Source organism: Pantherophis guttatus, chromosome 4 (assembly GCF_059756535.1).
Source record: "Pantherophis guttatus breed Tessera chromosome 4, ASM5975653v1, whole genome shotgun sequence".
Taxonomy (NCBI): Eukaryota; Metazoa; Chordata; class Lepidosauria; order Squamata; family Colubridae; genus Pantherophis; species Pantherophis guttatus.
In genome coordinates, this window is record NC_142066.1 from 101,163,242 (window position 1) to 101,187,381 (window position 24,140).

General features: G+C 42.6%; 1 protein-coding gene across 3 annotated transcripts in view; it reads right to left on the bottom strand.

Annotated features, from left to right (window-relative positions):
* The window catches only part of NEK11 (NIMA related kinase 11), a 370,526-nt gene that overhangs the window by 267,125 nt on the left and 79,261 nt on the right, over positions 1 to 24,140 (bottom strand). The window contains exon 3 of one of the 3 annotated variants that reach the window (XM_034403974.3): positions 3,115 to 3,242. The exons of the other annotated variants lie outside the window; for them this stretch is intronic. Within the exon in view, the coding sequence (XP_034259865.1) occupies positions 3,115 to 3,209 (95 nt within the window). The 5' untranslated portion in view covers positions 3,210 to 3,242. The remainder of the gene's footprint in view (positions 1 to 3,114; positions 3,243 to 24,140) is intronic. 3 annotated transcript variants of the gene reach the window in all.

Genomic DNA, 24,140 nt, shown 5'->3' on the forward strand with positions numbered 1-24,140 from the left:
ATAATTTGGTTCTTTCTGTTATTCTTCAAACTGTATAATCCCTAGTGAGTGTAATAAACCCTGATTTTTGTGTGTGTTATGAATTGATTTCTGAAAATACAAAGCCTTATTGATTCATTTTCTGTACTCATCCAAAATCTTTGCAATTTAATTTGGCTTTTCTTTTGAATTTTCCTGTATTATTGGAGATGGACTGGCTTCAGATCCATTCATTCATTCATTCATTCATTCATTCATTCATTTATTTATTATTATTTTTATTTATTTATTATGTATGTATGTATGTATGTATGTATGTATGTATGTATGTATGTAATTTATATGCCGCCCTTCTCCCGAAGGACTCAGGCCGGTTTACAAAGGAACATAAAAAATTACATAAACATTAAAATCAGTTTAAAATTAATTAAAATAAATTCAAATTCAAATTATTTAAAATCATCCCTACGGATTCAGCCCATTTGGTAAAAAAGCCACGTCTTCAATTTGCAGCGGAAGGAGAGGAGGTCAGGGGCTGTCCTGAGGCCGGTGGGCAGCCCATTCCAGAGGGTTGGTGCTCTCACAAAGAATGCTCTCCCCCTGGGGGCCGCCAGCCGACATTGTCTGGCTGACGGCACGCTGAGGAGGCCCGCTCTGTGTGAGTGCACCAGATGATGGGAGGATGGCAGGAGATGATCCTGCAGGTACCCCGGGCCTAAGCCATGTAGGGCTTTATAGGTGAGCACCAGCACCTTGAAACGAACCTGAAGAACCACCAGTAGCCAGTGCAGCTCGCACAGGAGAGGTGTCACACGGGAGTACCGAGAAATCCCCGTAACAACCTGCACGGCCACATTCTGGACTAACTGTAGTCTCCGGGTGCATCCCAAGGGCAGCCCCATGTAGAGGGCATTACAGTAGTCCAACCGAGACGTAACAAGGGCATGAGTGACTGTGGCAAGGGCATCCCGATCTAGGAAAGGGCGCAACTGGCACACCAGGCGTACCTGTGCGAAGGCCCCCCTGGTCACGGCTGTCAAATGATCTCCTAAAGATAGCCATGAGTCCAGGAGGACATCCAGATTGCGGACCCTTTCTGAGGGAGTAAGAACCTCACCTCCCATCACTAGTGACGGGGCCACTTGCAAGATGCCAGTATCCACAGCCACTCAGTCTTGGATGGGTTGAGTCTGAGTCTGTTTCTTCCCATCCAGGCCCGGACCGCTTCCAGGCAACGGGACATCACAGAAAGGGCATCCCCAGGGTGATCCGGGATGGAGATTTAAAGCTGAGCGTCATCAGCATATTGATGGTACCTCACTCCGAAACCACAAATGATCTCACCCAGTGGCTTCATATAGATGTTAAAGAGCAGGGGGGACCTGCTGAGGCACCCATGTGAGGGGTCTCGGGGTGGATCTCTCTCCCTCCATCCATACAAACTGCGAGCGGCCCGAGAGGTAGGAAGAGAACCACTGTAAAACGGTGCCTCCTACCCCCAACCCCCCGAGTTGCTGCAGTAGGATATCATGGTTGATGATATCGAAAGCCGCTAAGAGGTCAAGGACCAGGATGGAGGAGCAGCCCCCATCCCTGGCCTGCCAGAGATCTTTCACTAGGGCGACCAATGCCATTTCTGTGCTGTAACCACGCCTGAAACCCGATTGGAACGGGTCTAGGTAGTCAGTTTCCTCCAGGAACTGTGGGAGCTGCTGTGCCACCACGGACGACAACCTTTGCTATAAAGCGAAGGTTGGAGACTGGACGATAGTTGTTAAGGGAGTCTGGATCAAGGATGGGCTTCTTGAGGAGGGGGCGAACCACCACTTCTTTAAGTGTGGCAGGGAAGACCCCTTCCCTCAGAGAAGCATTGACAACTGCTTGAATCCAACCTCCAGTCACCTCTCTGACTGCAGAAACAAGCCAGGAGGGACAAGGGTCCACCCAGTTGACCCATGATCCTGTCCACTTCATCCATCAAAACAGGCTCAAACTAAACCCAGATGTTACCATCAAGACAGGCCCCTGTCGCCTCGCCAGACTCTGCCCAGTCAGAGTCCAACCCAGTCTGAATCTGAGTGATTTTATCTTGCAGAAACTGTACAAAATCCTCAGCTCTGCCCTGCAAGGGGTCCTCCCTCGCTCCATGACTGAGAAGAGAGCGGGTCACTCTAAACAGAGCGGCTGGGCAGTTTTCTGCAGATGCAATGAGAGCAGCAAAATATTGGTGTTTTGCCGCTTCCATTGCTACAAGATCAGACCTAATATGGGTTCTTAACTGTGTTCGGTCAGACTCGGATCGGGAGGCTCTCCAACCACCCTCCAGGCATCTTCTCCGATGCTTCATTTTCCTAAGCTCCATGGTAAACCATGGAGCCACCCGGGATCTGCGTCAGGTCAGAGGCCGCAAAGGCGCGATTTGATCCAAGGCCCCTGCCGTGGCCCGTTCCCAGGCCACAACCAGGGCCTCGGACAAATCGTGGGTTAAGGAGGCGGGAAATGGCCCAAGCTCCGTCAGGAACCCTTCCGGGTCCATCAGATGCCTGGGGCAGAACAATCTCACTGGTTCCGCCTCCCAGCGGCGGGGGATGATGGAAAGAAAGTCCAGCCTAAGGAGGGAATTCCATGACAAGGGGTAGATTGACAAGTTCCCCCTACCACGATCATTATCCACTGTCCAGAGAGAAAAATCAGGTCGAGTGTGTGTCCTCCCTTATGAGTTGGGCCCTGCACAACTTGAGTTAGGTCCATGGCCGTCATGGAGGCCATGAACTCCCAGACTGACTCAGATGTCTCCCCGGCTGATGGTAAATTGAAATCTCCCACAACCAGAAGGATGGGGAGTTCCACCGCCAACTCGGCCAGGACATCTAGCAGTGCGGGCAGGGCTGAGGTTATGCAGCTGGGAGATAGGTACGTAACCAACAGCCCTGACTGAACTGTATGGTCATATGATCAAGGCATTCATTGGATTACAGGACCTGCAATCTCTTTCTTTAGCTTCACAGATCAACAGTGTTTCCCCATTTTATCTGCCAAGTAAGATGGTCCTTGACTTACAGCCATTCATTTAACAACTGTTCAAAGTTACAATACTATTGGAAAAAATGACTTAAAACCAGTTGCCATACTTACAGCATCACAGTTACAGTTACCACAGTCATGTGATCAAAATTCTGGCACTTGGTAATCAGCATGCATTTGCAGTGGTTGCAGCATCCTGGGGTCATGTGATTACCATTTGCAACCTTCCCAGCTGGCTCCTGACAAGCAAAGGGGAAGTCAAATTCACTTAACTACCAATGATTCATTTAACAACTATGACAAAAAAGAATGTAAAGTTGAATATGACTCATTTAACAACCACTTTGCTTAGCAATAAAAATTCTGGTTCCGATTGTAGTCATCATTTGAGGACTACCTGTATTCTAATTTTGTACATTGGGTGGGAGAACCAAAGGGAGAAATCCTTGTTCACCTATAAATTTCATAATAATGGTATGAATTTGGAATCTGGTGCACAGATCTCTGCTGACACCAATAGCCCCTTTAAAAGTTACAGAAGGTATGTACATATTTTATTAAGGTAGATGTCACAAGAATTTATAATCCGGACTGCATTAAAGAGACAATGAGTGTTTTTAGCATTTGTTATAGAAATTCTAAATATATGGCAATATTTTTTGGCTCATTCTTTCATGAGATATATGAAGCATATATTTCATGGCCCTTTGTCAGTATATTTATTTATTTATTTATTTATTTATTTATTTATTTATTTATTTATTTATTTATTTATTAAATTTATATACCGCCCTATTCCTAAGGGACTCAGGGCGGTGAACAGCAAACGATAAAAATACATGTAATACAAACGTTAATAATAAAAAAACCAATTAAAATATACTAAACATTCTGGTCCTAGATAATTCAAGACATCCCAGTTTAAAATAAAATCAAAAAGCAATATAAAGGGAAAGTTAGGCCAGGCCGGCCTGCTGAAACAGGAATGTTTTGAGGGCACGGCGGAAAGTGCGCAGATCCGGAATCTTCTGTATCTCTGGGGGGAGCTCGTTCCAGATGGTGGGTGCCCCCACAGAAAAGGCTCTCCCCCTGGGGGCCGCCAGTCGACATTGTTTGGCTGACGGCACCCTGAGAAGCCCCTCTCTATGGGAGCGTACTGGGCGGTGAGAGGCTATTGGTGGCAGAAGGCGGTCTCGTAAGTACCCCGGTCCTAAGCCATGGAGTGCTCTAAAGGTGGTAACTAAGACCTTGAAGCGCACCCGGAAGACCACAGGGAGCCAGTGCAGCTCGCGCAGGAGGGGAGCCACATGGGAGCGCCATGCTGCTCCCATAACTACCCGCGCGGCCGCATTCTGGACCAGCTGGAGCCTCCGGGTGCTCTTCAAGGGGAGCCCCATGTAGAGAGCATTACAGTAGTCCAGGCGTGAAGTGACGAGGGCATGAGTGACCGTTTTTAACGAGTCCCGATCCAGAAAGGGACACAACTGGCGAATCAGGCGAACCTGATAATAAGACCTCCCGGCCACAGCTGTCAAGTGTTCTTCTAAAGACAGCCGTGAGTCCAAGAGGACGCCTAAGTTGCGAACCCTCTCCGTGGGGGGCAATGACTCATCCCCAATAGTCAGTGATGGCACCAATTGACTATATCGGGACGTCGGAAACCACAGCCACTCGGTCTTGGATGGGTTGAGCCTGAGTCTGTTCCTCCCATCCAGATCTGTACAGCCTCCAGGCACTGGGACATCACTTTAAGGGCATCATTGGGGTGGTCCGGGGTGGAGATGTATAGCTGAGTATCATCAGCATACTGATGATACTTCACCCCAAAACCACGGATGATCTCACCCAGCGGCTTCACATAAATGTTGAACAGAAGGGGTGAGAGAACCGACCCCTGTGGCACCCCACATACAAGGGGCCTCGGGGTCGACCTCTGCCCCCCTGTCAACACAGACTGCGACCGATCAGATAGAAAGGAGGAGAACCACCGCAACACGGTGCCTCCCACCCCTAACTCTTCCAACCGGTGCCGCATGATACCATGGTCGATGGTATCAAAAGCTGATGAGAGGTCTAATAGGACCAGGATAGAGGAGCAACCCCTGTCCCGGGCCCTCCAGAGATCATCTACCAATGCGACCAATGCTGTTTCCGTGCTGTATCCAGGCCTGAAGCCCGACTGGAACGGATCTAGATAAGCCGATTCATCCAAGTACTGAGGAAGCTGTCGCGCTACCACACTCTCAACAACCTTCGCAATGAAGCGAAGGTTGGAGACTGGACGGTAATTAGCCAACACTGCTGGGTCCAGAGAAGGCTTCTTGAGGAGAGGCCTCACCACCGCCTCCTTCAAGGCAGCAGGGAAGACACCCTCTCTCAAGGAAGCATTTATAATCCCCTGGAGCCAGCCTCATGTAACCTCCCGAGAGGCCAGCACCAGCCAGGAGGGACACGGGTCCAATAAACATGTGGCCGCGCTTAGTCTGCCCAGTATCTTGTCCACGTTTTCCAGAGTCACAGAATCAAACTCTTCCCAGATAATATTCTCAAGACTTGCCTCCATCCTCCCTCCCGAATCTACCCAGTCAGAGTCCAAATTTTCCCGAATCTGAGCGATTTTGTCATACAAATATTGTACAAAGTCCTCAGCTCTACCCTCCAAGGGGTCCTTCCATGCTTCCTGGTGGAGCAGGGAGCGGGTCACCCTAAACAGGGCGGCTGGGCGATTATCTGATGACGCAATAAGAGCGGAAAAATAGTTATACTTTGCCGCTTTTATTGCCACCAGGTAGGTCTTAATATGAGACCTTACCAGTGTTCAGTCAGATTCAGAACGGCTGGCCCTCCAACTGCTCTCCAGGCGTCTTTTCCGGCGTTTCATCTCCCTCAGCTCCTCGGTGAACCAGGGAGCCAGGTGAGATCGACGCCGGGTCAGAGGCCGCAAAGGCACGACCCGGTCCAAAGCTCCAGCGGCTGCCCTATCCCAGACAGCCACTAGGTCTTCAGTCGAGCCGTGTGCCAGAGCCTCAGGAAATGGCCCAAGCTCCGTCTGGAACCTATCCGGGTCCATCAGGCGCCTGGGGCGGAACCACCTCATCAGTTCCGCCTCCCTGCGGCGGGGTGTGGCGGTTCGAAGGTCAAAGCGAAGGAGGGAGTGATCTGACCATGACAAGGGCTCGATCGCTATATCCCCTATCTCGAGACCACTCAGCCACTGACCAGAGACAAAAACCAGGTCCAGCGTGTTTCCCCCCGTGTGAGTAGGGCCATGAACTAACTGGGTCAGGTCCATGGCCGTCATGGAAGCCATGAACTCCTGAGCCACCTCAGACGCCTCACCGACGGATGGCAGGTTGAAGTCCCCCATGACCATAAGTCTAGGGGTATCAATCGCCACCGCGGCTATAACGTTGAGTAGTTCAGGCAAGGCCGCTGCCACGTGGCAGGGAGCCAGGTACGTAACCAGCAGGCCCATCTGCACCCCATGACCCCACTTCACAAGGAGGGACTCACATCCGGCCGTCTGAGGAACAGTGGCCTCCCTCGGACTAAGACCCTCTTTAATGATAACTGCCACCCCCCCCGCCCCTTCCCTGTGACCTTGGCTGATGAAATGCCCGGAAACCGGGTGGGCACATCTCTATGAGAGGGACTCCACCCTCCTGGCCCAACCAGGTCTCCGTAATACCCACCAGGTCCGCTCCCCCCTCCTGAACAAGATCACAAATGAGGGGGGCTTTATTTACCACGGACCTGGCATTGCATAGCATCAGCCGAAGGCCCAGGGCCTGAGGGTCTGTGCCACCTGGGGAACGAGAAGAGCATTGGGGGCCGGAGCGTGCCACCGCTTGAAGACAGCGAGCGCGCACTCCCGCAACTTGATGTGGCCCCCTACTCCCGCCATATCTGCCCCTCCCACCTACAGTACTGATGTAATGTCTATCAACAGCACAAGTTCTAACCCTCTCCTTGGCCCAGATTCTGCATCTCTTCCGCCGTGCTCTTCAGATGGACTAGACCCCGTCCCTCGCGGGTTAATCCCTGAACCCATACAACCCACCCCCCTCCCGGGAGGCTCCCCAGCCTCATTATTTACATTGAAAACCACCCTCCTCCCAGATCCCCTTAAAATAGAATTTGAAAAACTATCTAAAAAACCCCAAAGCTTCCGGTTCTTAGCATACCACCTCTCGGGGTTCCAAAACCCGTCCTTGAGGGTGGCCCTAGATAACTGGGAGGGCCAAACTTGCGAGAGGGGAGAGTCTCGCAGTGCTAGGAGTTCTGTTATTGAATACATCGGAGGTGAGATAGAATTGGAGGCGATGAAAGGCAATTTTCTTCTTAAGTTGTTAAAGATGGTTTAAAACAGATGGTTAAGACAAAAAGGGTAAAGTAGATAATTGTACAAGGAAGCTAATATAATAGAACATCGGAATACCATCTCCCTCTTACAATGATGGGAAAGTCTTGTGATTAAAATAAGTTAGTCATAAAAAGGGGGATGAGAGTCACAATGACCGCCCTCTCACGGCGACCAGTCCATATAAACATAATACATTTGAGGCTAAGAAGTTTGTAGAATTCTCTTCCATACTTTGTAACAGAACCCACATATTTGATTAATTACAGGCATTCAATGATCTGAAAGACTTTAATTCTCCCAATTCTCTCCCCCATGCCCCCCCCTCAGTTTCTCATCTCATTTTTCTATATTATATATAATTTTATTTTTAAACGCGGTGGTGCTTAAGAAAAGGCAACCAGCATGATGAGATGAGCAAATGCAGCACACACAGTGGGGAATCATTTTTTATTGTATTAATTGATTCAGTTTCAGAAGTCTCTTCTTTTTGGAATACCTTCAGAGAAATAAACAGGTTTCAAATTTGGGGATTTAACTACGCAGCAATCCACTGATAGTCTCTTGGATATTCATAAGTTACAGAGCTTCTTCTACCTTTAGATTTCATTATAGTTGTAATAAGAATGCATAAATAATTGAGAGACATGCAATAAATTATTCAGTTAAGTGCACAGTTTCCAAGGAATCCTAGCATGAGTCAGGATTAATGGTATAATGCAAGTTAGAGGCAAAAGTTGTGCTGGCACCCTACAATTACCACATGTAGGAGCAGTGCTGGATGCTTAGTGCAACCCAGCATGGGCCTTCCACCTAGAGAATATATTAACACCTATTGAATATTAATGGAGTTGAAGCCTCTACTGCCTGCTGTGTACTTCTGTTGCTTGGTCGTGCATTGTTAAGGATATTGGTGTTGTGTTACCAATCAGCAGAGTAAATGCACAAGGAAACGTTGCTGAGAGCAATGAATAAGAGATATGCAAACTGGTTTTGCAAACTGGTTTGTCAAAAGCTTACTTTATAGTAGAAAAACAGCCTCATAGTCTTTAAACAAATTCCAAGTCTTTGCCATTTAAATCAGTCCAGTAGTTACAGATATCTTCTCACCAAACAAACAGTAGTTGGTTAGAATAACAAACTCACTCTGGTTCACAAACCACGATGGTAGCAGATCGAATAGTATGCTTAAACCATGCTTATCGAATAGTAAAGCTTAACTCAAAGCTTCTTTTAATGCAACTGATTATGACTTTTGTTAATCCAGAAATGACTAATGTTCAATAGTGATGGGTATTCAGCAATTAAAACCAATAAAATGCAGATGTACGCTAATTGGATAAATAGCCTTTTGGGGGGAAAATGAGAGGACGTGGAAGCAGACTCTTTATGTTGAATAGGTTGGCCTTTATACATTTAAGCTATAAATAAATAACTCTGAAGAGTTACAGCTAGCTGTGATCAAAGAGGTATGTATTGAAAATCAGCATTTGCTCAGAACAGTAGACAAAATTATTCCATCTAAATATTGCATCTAAACATGAGTGGATTGTCCTTGCTTGTCCTTCATAAACTGTAAGGAATCATAGAAAGCAGAAGCTGGAAGGTTAATAAGGCTATCAGGGTTCCGACAGATGCCCTAATTAAATCATGAGCCTCAAGCCAAGCTTCAAAAGAAATCCAGTTATTTATTAGGAGCTTCATGCCGGCACGGACCAGGTGGAGCCAACTCTGACCTTAGTTAATTCGTGCTTTGCCTCTGACCATGTTTCCCCCTTTCCCCAATATGTGTCATCAGTCACATTCCCCAATGAAGAAATTTCACGGGTTGTAAAAGTCACTATGGCCACTGTAGGTTTCTGTGGAGACGACCTAGGAATATGGGTTGGAATGTGCCTTGTTTTGACTAAGATACCAGCTCCTTGATGCAGCTGTGAAGTTTGCTTTCCCATCTCCCTTGCCTATAGCAACTTGAGAGCAGGTCAGGGATGCTTTACGAGTTGACATTTAGCTCCCCTCACTTCCTGAAGGCTATCTGTGCAAAGCTAAGACAGTTTGAGTACAAGTATAGATTTTAGGATTGTGATTCCCCCCCAGGCTTGTTTGGGTTGTCTGTGTGGAATTTAGCTATGAGGCAGTCAGCCTGGATGTTTCTACTCTTTATCCAAGATGCCTCTGATAAGGGATAGCCCTTCCACTTGATTAGGTATTGGAACTGTCTCTTGGGCCACCTCGAGTTGAGGATTCATTGCACCTCATAATGGGTTTGCCCCCCTATGACCACTGGGTCCGGGGGCTCATGGGGTAGTGGTCTCAGGGTTGAACCAACCACGGGTTTTAAGAGGCTGCTATGGAATACCGGGTGTATCTTCCCTAGCAGTTGGGGCATTTTTAATTGCACTGTGACTGGGTTGATGATCTTCACTATGGGGAATGGCCCCAGGAACTTGGGTCCCAGCTTCTTACTGGGGAGTTTTAACCTCAAGTATTTTGTGGAAAGGTAGACTTTTTCACCCAGCTGGAATGGTTGTTGTGGGGCTTGGTGTTTGTCTGCCTGTTACTTATAGGTCTGCGTTGCTTTAGCTAGCACCTTCTTGACATTTTCCCATGCTACTTTTAGCATCGACAGTCAATCTGTCAAGCTAATTGAGGAACGGGGATCCCTTGGGTATTCTGGCATTGGGATGAAGTCCATGCCACTCACTATTTTGAATGGAGTTAGCCCTGTGCTACTGTGAACAGCATTAATGTACGTGACTTCGACGAAAGGCAAGAGGCCTGCCCAATTGGACTGCTGATAGTTCACATAACACCTCAGGTACTATCATGGCGTTAAAACGTTCTCCCCCCCCCCCATTGGTAGCCAGATGAAAAGCTGAGCTAAGACCCTGGGACAACCCAATAGATCGCAGGAACTCCCTCCAGAACTTAGCCGTGAACTGGACCCGTCTGTCTGAGATGATTCTTTGTGGTACTCCATGTAGGTGGTAGATATGTTTCAGGAACAGTTTGGCTAATTGGTTGGATGAGGGTAGTCTGCTGCAGGGTAGGAAGCATGCCTACTTGGAGAATAAGTCAATCACTGTCCAGATCACCGTATTTCCCCTGCTCTTTGGCAACTCCAATTGTAAGTCCATTGCATTTTCCTCCCATGGCCTCGTCGGCTCTGCGGTTGCAGCAGTCTGGGGGTTTTCCTAGTCGTTTTTTCTAGTTTTGGGAGAGTTGGGTTGCTATCAAGGTTTCGACTGATGCCTTAATTAAATCATGAGCCTCAAGTCAAGCTTCAAAAGAAATCCAGTTATTTATTAGGAGCTTCATGCCGGCACGGACCAGGTGGAGCCAACTCTGACCTTAGTTAATTTGTGCTTTGCCTCTGACCATGTTTCCCCTTCCCCCCAATATGTGTCATCAGTCACATTCCCCAACAAAGCAATTTCGTGGGTTGTAAAAGTCACTCCCATCTGGCCACTGTTTCTGTGGAGACGACCTAGGCGTATGGGTTGGAATGTGCCTTGTTTTGATTAAGATACCAGCTCCTTGATGCAGCTGTGAAGTTTGCTTTCCCATCCCCCTTGCCTATGGCAACTTGAGAGCAGGTCAAGGATGCTTTGTGAGTTGACAAAGGCAGTACTGAAAATTATATTGATATGTTAAATAGATATTTTTATACCAATTGTCTCTCGGTAATTAGAATTATCAGTTTCTGTTGTTAACATTCTGTTCTCTATCACTCCATCTAGTTTGATATCAGTTCTATGCTGATGTTGAAAAGGTTCATTGGTTACGTGACATATGATTTATATTTTTTAAATGAAAATAGAAGCACCATTTCATTATTTTACTTGTGTTATATGCATAGTGTGATCAAATGTTTGATTAAAATTATTAGAAAAACTGGCTAGCTTGCTATCAATGTATTGGACACACCCAGAAGCCTGCATTGTAATATGCAAAGTTCTGATTCATGTCAAATAATTATTGGATACATCAAGCCAATGATGGGATTCAAATTTTTTAAAACCGGTTCTTTAGGCATGGCTTGGTGGGTGTGGATGGGTGGGCATGGATGGGTGGGCATGTGGCCAATTCAACATCACTCATGTCAAGTGGCCCCTCGCCCAGCTACTCCCCTCCCAGCCACTCCTTGTTACGCCCAGCCTCAACATATCTATACAGTCAGGTCCAGAAATATTGGGACATCGACACAATTCTAACATCTTTGGCTCTATACACCACCACAATGGAGTTGGAATGAAACAAACACAATGTGCATTAACTGCAGACTGTCAGCTTTAATTTGAGGGTATGTACATCCAACTCAGGTGAACGGTGTAGGACTTACAGCAGTTTGTATATGTGCCTCCCACTTGTTAAGGGACCAAAAGTAATGGGACAATTGGCTTCTCAGCTGTTCCATGGCCAGGTGTGTGATATTCCCTCATTACCCCAATTACAATGTGCAGATAAAAGGCCCAGAGTTCATTTCAAGTGTGCTATTTGCATTTGGAATCTGTTGCTGTCAACTCTCAAGATGAGATCCAAAGAGCTATCACTATCAGTGAAGCAAGCCATCATTAGGCTGAAGAAACAAAACAAACCCATCAGAGAGATAGCAAGAACATTAGGCGTGGCCAAAATAACTGTTTGAAACATTCTCAAAAAGAAGGAATGCACCAGTGAGCTCAGCAACACCAAAAGACCTGGGAGACCATGGAAAACAAGTGTGGTGGATGACCGAAGAATCTTTCCCTGGTGAAGAAAACATCCTTCACAACAGTTGCCCAGATCAAGAACACTCTCCAGGAGGTAGGTGTATGTGTGTCGAACTCAAGAGAAGACTTCACCAGAGTGAATACAGAGGGTTCACCACAAGATGTAAATCTTTGGTGAGACTCAAAAACAGGAAGGCCAGATTAGAGTTTGCCAAACAACATCTAACAAAGCCTTCACAGTTCTGAAACAAGATCCTATGGACAGATGAGACCAAGATCAACTTGTACCAGAGTGATGGGAAGAGAAGAGTATGGAGAAGGAAAGGAATTACTCATGATCCTAAGCATACCACCTCATCAGTGAAGCATGGTGATGGTAGTGTCATGGCCTGGGCATGTATGGCTGCCAATGGAACTGGTTCTCTTGTATTTATTGATGATGTGACTGCTGACAAAAGCAGCAGGATGAATTCTGAAGTGTTTCAGGCAATATTATCTGCTCACATTCAGCCAAATGCTGCAGAACTCATTGGACGGCGCTTCACAGTGCAGATGGACAATGACCCAAAGCATACTGCAAAAGCAACCAAAGAGTTTTTGAAGGGACAGAAGTAGAATGTTATGCAATGGCCAAGTCAATCATCTGACCTGAATCCCATTGAGCATGCATTTCACTTGCTGAAGACAAAACTGAAGGGAAAATGCCCCAAGAACAAGCAGGAACTAAAGACAGTTGCAGTAGAGGCCTGGCAGAGCATCACCAGGGATGAAACTCAGCATCTGGTGATGTCTATGCATTCCAGACTTCAGGCTGTGATTGACTGCAAAGAATTTGCAACCAAGTATTAAGAAGGGAAAGTTTGATTTATGATTATTATTCTTTCCCTTTACTTTTGGTCCCTTAACAAGTGGGAGGCACATATGCAAACTGCTGAAAGTCCTACACTGTTCACCTGAATTGGATGTACATACCCTCAAATTAAAGCTGACAGTCTGCAGTTAACGCACATTGTGTTTGTTTCATTCCAACTCCATTGTGGTGGTGTATAGAGCCAAAGATGTTAGAATTGTGTCGATGTCCCAATATTTCTGGACCTGACTGTAGTTCTGTAAAAACGTTGTTCACCTTTTTTCAACTTTATTATCTGTATCTACATACTATAGATGTACTTTCATGGGCCACTGAAAGGAGGAAATGGCTCACATGCTTTGCCCAAGAGTGTTATAAGCAGGTCACAAAACAGGCCTTTCAGGGGCTGCCACAAAGAAGAGGGGCAACCGCCATCCCTCTCAGGCCATGCAAAGGACCCCCAGACAGCAGCGCAGGCTGCCAAGAGCCCTGGGCAGCAGAGGGAAAGCACCCAGCCTGGCCCTCAAGCTCCAAGGGCACTGGGACCCCACAGCTCAGCTCCACTTCCCCGAGGGAGTGCCCGGCTGCACTTACCTCCTACTCAAGGCTGCTGCTGCTGTTCTCCTTGGGCACATTGCTCATGATGTATGCAGGAGGGCAAAGTGTGTGGGTCAGACGGAGGCCCACTCCCTCTCCATGCAAGGAGACCCAGCTTTGTAACCAAAAACTAACTCTCTCTCTCTCTCTCTCTCTCTCTCTCCCCCTCCCTCTCTCCCTCCCTCTCTTTCTCTCTCTCTTTTCAATAACTTGAAAAGATTTTACTTACAATGAAATTCTGAAGACAGAAAGTAAATTAACATAATCCTGAGAAGGGAGAAAAAATTTTATGCTTAGCTTCATATCTATTTATCTAATTCTAGAAAGCTATTTCTTTCATCTACAATTTAATTACCAGTTCTAGAGGGTATCCATCTGAAACCTCATAGAAAGCTAAAATGTAAAATCTTTTTTTTTTGCCTTTGAGTCAGTGTTTCCTATTGCATTCAATTTACTTTTATGTTTCTCTTCATATACATAACTCTCTTCCATACAACAAATTGAACAAAATAAGCATACACATGCTTCTAAACAGAGGTGTTTTTTATTCTTTTGACAAATGTTTCTTCCTTTCAACATTTTGCTTCTATCCTTCTAGCACACCTTAGAATTTTTCCATAAATCCAGTAATTCATAATTATTCTTTCATAGGGCACATTTTATAATTTTGCTCTAGATCTTTTTTATTTACATATAGCCTACAATGATGCATGGTATTTTCCTTCTCAATTATAACTATCCTCACTTCTGATACCCAAATTTTCAATTCCATACTCCTCACTGCTTTACATATCCAAATATCAATTTCTCAGCCAATAATACAGCATTATCTGTATAAAGAGGTACAGCACATGTTCACAGCCCTAACCAATACACTGCCACCTATATACACTGCTAATGTAACCACAACTATTCTTTATATATTAGTCCATAAATACATTAAACAATAATAAACACTTCATATATTCTTGTCCTAGTCAAGCATGGAAGAATATTTGCCCTCCATACTCAGATATGAATTATTAGTTAAGAATCCCATGTATGCATAACAAGAGCTTCAAAAGGATCTTTCCAAGCTGGAAGAACAGGCCTCAAAATAAAAAACAGACAACAAATAACAAGTGCCAATAGATACACCTCGGCACAAAAATTCCAAACTTCTCATATGGATGACAGATCTGAACGTTTAGTGACTGGAATAGAATAATTGGATCATGCTGGATAACAAAGTGAAAATATTACACCAATGCATGATTGCTGTGAAAAAGGCAAATTCCACACAATCATTTTATAGGAAATTGAAAATAAAATAGCTAAAATGGTCTTATATGTGATATGTATTGCTAATTATGTGCATCAGACAGCGAGATGGGCAGCATATTTATTGATTGATTGATTGATTGATTGATTGATTGATTGCGATTTATATGCCGCCTTTCTCCCTAGGGACTCAAGGCGGCTTACAAAATGACAACTTCAATACAAATCACAATACAATACCAAATTAAAATCAGTAATATAAATTTCATAAATAAATAAAGGTCTCTGGTAAAACTGTACAATATACAGTTCTGGAGAATAAACTTAAAAGAAAATATTGGGTGCAAAGAAGGTCAACCAAAATGATTATAGAGATAAAGCAGATGTTCTGAGAGTAAAGAGTACAGCAACTGGAGATTTTTAGCTTAATGTACAATTTAGAAGTACTTATACAAACAGCTTCCTCCTTGATAGATTCTGAGTTATGTGAGTTTGATCTGGCCCTGATGGATGGTACTATTGTTTTTGTTTTATTTCTAATGCTTTTTATATCATTCAAAGCAGTTTCTAAAATGTCACATTCTAAACTCTTATAAAATATTTTTAAAATGTGTTTAGTTCGCATATACTATATACTGTATATGCAAGATATAAACTATATGAAATTCTGTTCATTTTAGACAAAAAGATCTCATATCTTGTTAATAAAATTCAGCAGATACTTCTAGACATTTTTCAAATCATTTCTTAATTATGAAAACAAGCCTTGGTACTACAGTGGTTTAAAGCATCCTGTTATTAACACAGCTGCCTGCAATTTACTGCTGGTTCGAATCTCTCCAAGGCTCAAGGTTGACTCAGCCTTCCATCCTTTCTAAGGTAGGTTAAATGAAGACCCAGTTTGTGGGGGCAATAAGCTGACTTTGTATAAATATACAAAAGTATGAAGACTATTGCTGAATGCACTGTAAGCCGCCCTGAGTCTCCGGAGAAGGGCGGCATATAAATCAAATTAAAAAAAAAAAAAAAATCCAGTGGAACTATTTTTAATGATAAAGATAAAAATAATAATAAACAAACATAAATGTGAATGTCTAAACTGTTGGCTGAAGTGCTTTCTTATACTTTATTGTCTTCCTCCAATAGAGGTGCTAGGTGAGGTAACTGAAACTATTACCCAATAACTGGAGCTATTATCCATTTTCTGAAACCAAATAGGGAGAGAATACCAGCCAGTGAGAGCTAGCCCCATGCTCTTGTACTACCCAAAGTAGTACAAAGGATTACCTGTACAAAGTGTAGTACAGGTAGTCCTTGATTTACAACCACAATTGAACCCAAAATTTATATTATTAAGTGAGAAATTTATTAAGTGAGTTTTGCCTCATTTTATGACTTTTCCTGCCAAATTTGTTAAGTGAATCATTGTAGTTGTTGAATTAATAAACAGGTTATTAAGTGAATCTGGCTTCCCCATTGACTTTGCTTGTTAGAAGGTTGCAAAATGTGATCACATGACCCAGGACACTGCAACATCATAAATATGAATCAGATGCCAAGCTTCTGAATTTTGATCACATAACCATGGGGATGCTGCAAAGACTGTAACTGGGAAAAGCAGTCATGTCACTTTATTAAGTGCTGTTAGAACTTTGAACAGTCACTAAATGAACTATAGTAAGTAAAGAATTACCTGCATAGTTAGGTAAACAGGAAACAAACAAAGAAGCAGGACAACTAATAGAACTAACAAAGAAACAAAGACTGCAGGATTCAAATAGAAAGCAATCCTTCTCTCCTAATTCCCAAATTAGTCTATATATCCCTTAATCTTAGTTGTTTATCTATCTATCTATCTATCTATCTATCTATCTATCTATCTATCTATCTATCTAAAAATCATGGACATCAATCAAATTGGCAAATTATACATTCAATTCAAGCTTTCTGACAAAGTATAAAGGAATTTTATCAGGAGTAGTGTATTTTAGGAAATCACACCACACAAATTTTTTCTACTATGCAAGCTTTATCTACATATATAAAGCAAAATACCACTCATGCATTATTATGAAATCTCCTGAAACGTAAAGTCTACAAACTTGAAATTTGGCATGTATGTTCCACTTGGCTTCTAGATGCCCGCTGAGAAAGGATTTTTCAAAATGACTATCAGATCATTAGTATTTCTTATATTATTATTAACACGCTCTGATGCTAAGGATGTTCAGGTGGGGAGGGGACGTTCTACTCCTCTCCCTACCTGAAAAGAACTCTGTTCCAACTGCCACTTGGATACGGGCGTGGCAAGCACGTGATTCATCTGGCATGCAGGCTGGGACTTTAGACATTCTATTCCCCGTCCACACCTGAAAAACGCTATGATGCTAAGGAGTTAGTCAGAAAAAAGGATAAGATAGGAGAGGCCTCTGTAGGGCAAGCATGAGGGAGAGAAGGGGATAGGAGAGGATCAATGGGGCTAGCTTGAAGGAGAGAAGGGGATAGGAAAGGATCAATGGGGCAGCTTGAGGGAGAGAAGGGGATAAGATAGGAGAGGCCTCTGTGGGGCAAGCCTGAGGGAGAAGAAGGGATAGGAAAGGATCAATGGGCCAGCCTGAGGGACAGAAGGAGATAAGATAGGAGAGGCCTCTGCGGAGCAAGCCTGAGGGAGAGAAGGGGATAGGAGAGGATCAATGGGGCTACCCTGAAGGAGAAAAGGGGATAAGATAGGAGAGGATCAGTGGGGCAAGCCTGAGGGAGAAAAGGGGATAGGAGAGGATCAATGGGGCCAGCTTGAGGGAGAGAAGGGGACAGGAAAGGATCAATGGGCCAGCCTGAGGGAGAGGGGGGGGGTAAGATAGGAGAGGCCTATGTTGGGCAAGCCTGAGGGAGAGAAGGGGATAAGATAGGAGAGGCTTCTGTGGGGCAAGCCTGAGAGAGAGGAGAAGATCAATGGGTCCAGCCTAAGGGAGAGAGGGGGATAAGATAGGAGACACCTCTATTGAGCAAGCCTGAGGGAAAGAAAGGGATAAGATAGGAGAGGCCTCTGTGGGCAAGCCTGAGTGAGAGGAGAAGATCAACGGGGCCAGCCTGAGAAAGAGAGGAGGATAAGATAGGAGAGGCCTCTGTTGGGGGAAGCTGATGCCTCTGCAAGGCGGATGGGAATTTCTGGGGCTCCAGAATTCCTGCCGATAACTCCGCTGCTGGATGGTCCATCTCAATCCAAAACAGTCTAGTTTTGACTGTGGTAGTGGAGAGCACATCCTGTGGATCCCAGGGACATCGCAAAGTCCCTGGTTGATCCAGGAAAGTTCTTTTTCTGGCAGCGGAGCAACAGCCATTGAGGCTCCCGAGACTGTGGCAGTGTCAGGAAGAGAGGAAGGAAAGACAGTGAATCAGATTGGTGAGAGAATCTTTACTTCTTTAAATGATACAAAGAACACTCTAAAGGAAAAAGATTTTGAAGCTGGAGATAGAGAGTAAGACAGGAGAAGTGGCGAATGACCTGGGAAAAGTTTTTCTTTTAACACCCAATTATCTAATTTGAAAGACTTAAATGTTTCACTTTCACTATAGCCCAGGACTGGATTGAAGTGAGAAGATTAGCATTGCTAATTTTTAAAACTCTGCCTTTTTAAAAGAAAACAATTGAAGAGATTGGTTTGACTGCTTAGATGGACGCTTTTTTCTTTTTTCTTTTCTTTTTCTTTCCTTTTTCTTTTTCTCCCTTTGTAATTTTGTATTAATTTTAAACGGAAAAGACCTAGACTTTAAAATAATAAAATATTTAAAATAGGGAAGCTAGGAGAGTGTACTGCCACCTACTGGAAAATATATTTTGTTTCCATGTTTTTTTAAGTAACAGTTCAGAGATACACTGTAGCCAAAATATAAGGGACTCTGTATGGTCATGCTGTTAAGAGTGGAGAACATCTGAGAAAGTGGACTACTTGTATTGTTTATACAGGTGTTTTCCTTGAACTTAGTTGGAGTAGGAGTCTTGAAATATTATTGTTGGCTTTTGTTTTCTTTTGAGCTGCTACTTGCTCTTTTCTTTTTTCTTTCAATCTGTGGCTTCTAAGAAATCACTCTCAGAATGCTTTCCGGATATAAATGTGCTTGAAGGACTATTTTTTCTTGTTGTTTCTGTTTTCTCCCTATACTTTTCATTTTCATAGTTTTGGGGATTTTTAAATAATCGTATAGGATTAAGGCATTCAAAAGCCTGAAGATATTTAAATAGACTTTACACACTATTTTTATTTTTTTTTTGTTCTTTTTTTTTTTGTTTTTGTTAGCTCTTGGTTATAATTCTACATATCCTTTTTTCCCCTTTTCCTTTTTTTTTAAATAAATTTTTATTGAGTTACATTGTAGTACAATACAAGTGAAATCGATTTGACAGTGGTAGTTTATATATAGATTAGATACATTCTTTTATTAGTGTCTCCTAATTTACCCATTTATTCTAATATTTACACTATCTTGTATCCCTCCTTTATGCGATCTTCCATCCAATTATACCAAAGTCCCCACACCGTATAGTATTCCGAATCCTCTTTCTCATTTATGTCATAAGTTAGTTTGCTCATCTTGGCACATTCTAAGATTTTCTGTATTGTGTGTTCTTCCAGTGGTGTTCCCTTTCCTTTCCACTGTTGTGCATATGCTAATCTAGCTACCGTGGTGATATATATAATTAAGTATCTCTTTTTTTTCCTCATACTTCCTTTTTAGTACTCCCAGGAGAAAGGTTTCGGGCGCCAAGTCTATTTTTTCTTCAATTATTTCTTGTATCCAATTTTGGATCTTTTTCCAATACTTCATCGCTTCGGGGCATGACCACCACATATGAAAGAAAGGTACCCTGGTGGTGATCACACTTCCAGCATTTGGGGCTTATGTTTGGGTAAATTTTAGCTAGTCTTGCAGGGGCTAGGTGCCACCTATATAGCATTTTGTATTGGTTTTCTTTAAATGATGCTGCTTTTGTCGATTTATATTTCTATTCAAAATTGTTTCCCACTCATCCAAATTTATATTGTGTCCTATATTTTTTGCCCACACGATCATTTGCTCTTTTACCACCTCTTCTGCCCTATCATATTCTAATAGGTAGCTATATAGTCTGGCTAATATTCTTTTTTGGGGGGGGGCTATCAATACTTTATCAAATCCATTTATTCCCATCTCTATTCCAAATTCCTCCTTGTCTTTTTGATGCCTAGATTTAATCTGCAAATAAGGCCACCAGTCGATGTGGGTGCCCTGTTCTCCTAATAATTCATTGGTTTTAAGATTTCCACAGCTATCTAAGAGCTCTTTGTACCTAAACATTTTGTTGATTTCTAGCGTGTTGGGGTATATCATGGCTTCCATTGTTGAAAGCCAATTAGGAATCTTCATATATTGTTTCTGTCTAATTTCCTCCCAGGTTTGTATTAATGTATCCCTTATCTTGTGTCTGTGGAAATATGTTTTTTTTTCTTCTTTTTCTTGTCCCATAAGTAGGCATGCCAACCTCTTTGTAGGTCATGCCCTTCCAGGTTTAAAATTCTTTTATTCTCTAGGGTAACCCATTCCCTTATCCAAACTAAATTGGCTGCTTTATAATAGATTTCCCAAGCTGGGACTCCAAAGCCTCCCTTACTTCTATTATCCTGTAATGATTGAAGTGAGATTCTAGGTTTTTTCCCTCCCCATATAAATTTCCTGGTAATTTTATTCAATTCTACAAAAAAAAAAATTATCTAGAGTGACTGGTGCAGTTTGGAATAAATATAATAGCTTGGGCAGGATATTCATCTTTATTGATGCTATCCTGCTCAAAAGTGATTGCTGCAAATTCCCCCAGATCCTGTTTGATTTTTTTGATCAAAGATATGTAATTATCCTCTTTCAGGGCCGAACATCTTGATATTATCCAAATTCCTAAATATTTTTAATTTAATTTTTTTAACAATTTGTAAATCCAATGTCTTTTCTAGTTCTTCCTTTTGCCTTTCTGTCAAATTTTTGACCAGCATTTTAGTTTTTGCTTTATTTAATTTAAACCCGGACACCTCACCATATCTTTCTAATTCCTCCAGAATTTTTTGGCCCATTTCTAATGGTTCCTCCATGATCAGCACCACATCATCAGCAAAGGCCTGCGTTTTATATTCCTCTCTCTTGATCTTTAGACCTTTTATTTCACTATTATTTCTGATCCTGTTTAACAAAATTTCAAGGCCATGATGAATAGTAGTGGTGATAGTGGGCACCCTTGTCTTACTCCTTTCTTGATTTGGAATGTTTTGGTCATATCCCCGTTTATTATTATTCTTGCCCTTTGCTGATTATAAATTGTTTTTATCATTCTCTCGAAGTTCATTCCGAATTTTATTGTTTTAATTTGTTCTATCATAAAATTCCAATTAAGGTTATTGAATTCTTTTTGGGCATCCAAAAAAACTAAGGCCATTTGCTTTTCTAAGTGGGCTTCGTAATATTCTGAAGTGTCTACAACTATTCTTATATTATTCCTAATTTGTCTGCCAGGTAGAAAGCCGTTCTGGTCTGGATGTTATCATAAAATTTAATATTCTTTTCATTCTTTCAGCCATTATACTCATAAAAATTTTATAGTTGAATTTAAAAGGGAGATTGGTCTATAGTTTTTTATTTGTTTTGGGTCGGTACCTTCTTTTGGCAGTAATGTAATGTATGCTTCCCTCCACGAATCAGGTATTTTAGCTTCCAATAATGCCTCGTTGCATATCTCCAGTAGTTTTGGTAATAATATTTCATCTAATTTTTTGTATGTTTCTCCTGGGAGACCATCCGGGCATCAGGGTGGATTGCATGGCCTGCATTGTTGGGATTACCATAGATTTCTCGGTTTTTGATAGTCCTTCTGTCAATTTTTGAGTTGCGGGTGAGGCCATAGTAATTGTGGGGTTTGAGGTAGCTTTTTTCCCTGTTCTTAGCACTGTTGTGGAAAGGCTTGTCATTTCTTTCAGGATCCTCTTTTGATCCCTCACTATCCTATCAATGTTCCTCCAAACTATCATCCACTGGTGTTACCTATTTTATTTTTCCTTATCCTCCTTATCTGTCACTATCTTAATTTCTAGTGTTGCTAAGAGTGGCCTCAATCGTACCCAAGGATAGCTTGTATCTATAATTCTATACCTATATTTCCTTGTCGCTTATGTTTCCTGTGTTTCTTATGTTTTATTTTCCCTACGCAGAGATGAGCTCACCATCAAAAATTATCCTATAATCTTAACAAGAAATCTTCAATTTCTGTACAATAATATCTGTATTCAAATATATAAAAAGCAGGTTAATCAATATTAATCAATATTTAGATCTAGGTGTCCAGTTTATCTATTTAGCTTATAATTAATTAATTGTAATTATAATTAGTTGATTGAATTAATCTTACCAAAAATCTTAGGTTTCTATACAATAAAGCTTATTTTATAAATATATAAAAAGATAAAAAGTTATTAGCTATTGAATCTATATTTCAATTACTATTCAGTTTACCTATTAAAATATATAATCATTATCCATTTATTACTAATTAATTAATAATCAATTATTGGTTTGTATCACAATCCTATCCAACTTATTAATTACTCTATCAACGAGTGAAAAGAGGGGGGGGGAATCACAAGAAAAAATAGAAAAACAGAAGTCAGGTACTTTATCTTTGTAGTTATGTTCCAAGGAGCAAGTCCACAGCTCTTTCACTTTATTCGATTGGAATTGGTTATTATTTTTAGTTTTCAGATATTCTTTGATAACTTTTTAGCACAATTTTCATTCGTTTATCCTATTTACTTCCAATCCTTTTAAGATCGGGTGTTCTGAATCTTCCTATCCACGTTCTGCTTCTCCGTTCTAATACAGCAATTCCTCCGATTAGTTCAAGTTATTTAAGTATACACTCGATGTGCCTTTCTCTATTCTGTTAGTCACTCCTCTTCAACTGCCTGCTCCTTGTAATGGCCATGTTTCCTGTTTCCCTTCTTTTCGGTCCCAACCTGGATCTCCGTTTGTCAGATTCTCCGTCGGTTCTCTCCATAGTGGCAGCACTTCTTCCACTTTATTTTTGCTCACAGCCACCCATGGGCCTTTCTCCTTGTGCCTCTACTATGGCAAAATGATCTTATTCTCCCATGCTGTCCTGTCAGATCAGCTTATTAAATCGTCCTCCATCCGTCCAGTCGCCGCTTGGTTTCCTTTTGTGAGTTTTCTCTCCCGACAGGGCCAATCTCACTTCTCCAATTTTATAAGGCTGTATGGTGATCGGGGGGGGGGCTCCATTCCTGACACTGCCTCCACTGATCTTCTTCACTCCCCAGCTCTTTGTTGGCTTATCGCAGCCTCAGGTCCGCCATTGAATGACAGACGCAATCGTGCTGGGATTAACAGAGGCGTCTGGTCAAGCGGAGAGCGGTTGCCCTGCGCTTTTCCATTCGCCTGACTCCCTCTCTAGTTCACAACGCTCTCCAAGCTTTTGCGCCCCTAAGGGTCCCCAAAACATGAAGAAATCCGGGGTTGGAGAGCAGAGATCACTCTCTTATCTCCGTATTGCCACGAATCACCAACCGGAAGTCCCTTTTTTCCTTTTTGTTTTTTCTACCTTCTTCTTCCTCTTTTTTGGATCCACATTTAAAGGATTAGGGTTCGAAAGAACTTGAAGAATTTGGCTTTTTATTGATTTTTCCTCCTTTTTTTTTTTTTATTTGATTTATATGCCGCCCTTCTCCGGAGACTCAGGGCGGCTTACAATGCGCTAAGCAATAGCCTTCATTCTTTTGTATATTTATACAAAGTCAGCTTATTGCCCCCACAACTGGGTCCTCAATTTACCTACCTTAGAAAGGATGGAAGGCTGAGTCAACCTTGAGCCTTGGCAAGATTCGAACCTGCAGTAATTGCAGGCAGCTGGTCTTAATAACAAGGTGCTTTAGACCACTGTACTACCAAGGCTCTTTTTTTTTGTTTGTTTGGCCTTTTTTAAAAAAAAACTTTGTTTTTTTTCTGGACGTTGCTTTGGCTGAATATTCAACAAAATGAGCAGAAAAGTATCAACAGTGGGAGTTGCTGCCTCCACACCTTCCTCATCACCATCTGGAGGACAACGATCTATACAAGCAATGTTGCAGCAAGAGAAGGAGAAAGAGAAAGACCCATCACTACAAATGATTTTTCAAACAATTTTAAGAATGGAACAACAGCTACTTAAGACAGATGAGAAAGTTCAAAAAATGGATGAAAAAGTGGTCAATATTCAGCAAACAATGTCAAAATATGAAGAAAGAATGTCAAAACTAGAGAAGAGAGATGATTAAAAAGAGGAAAA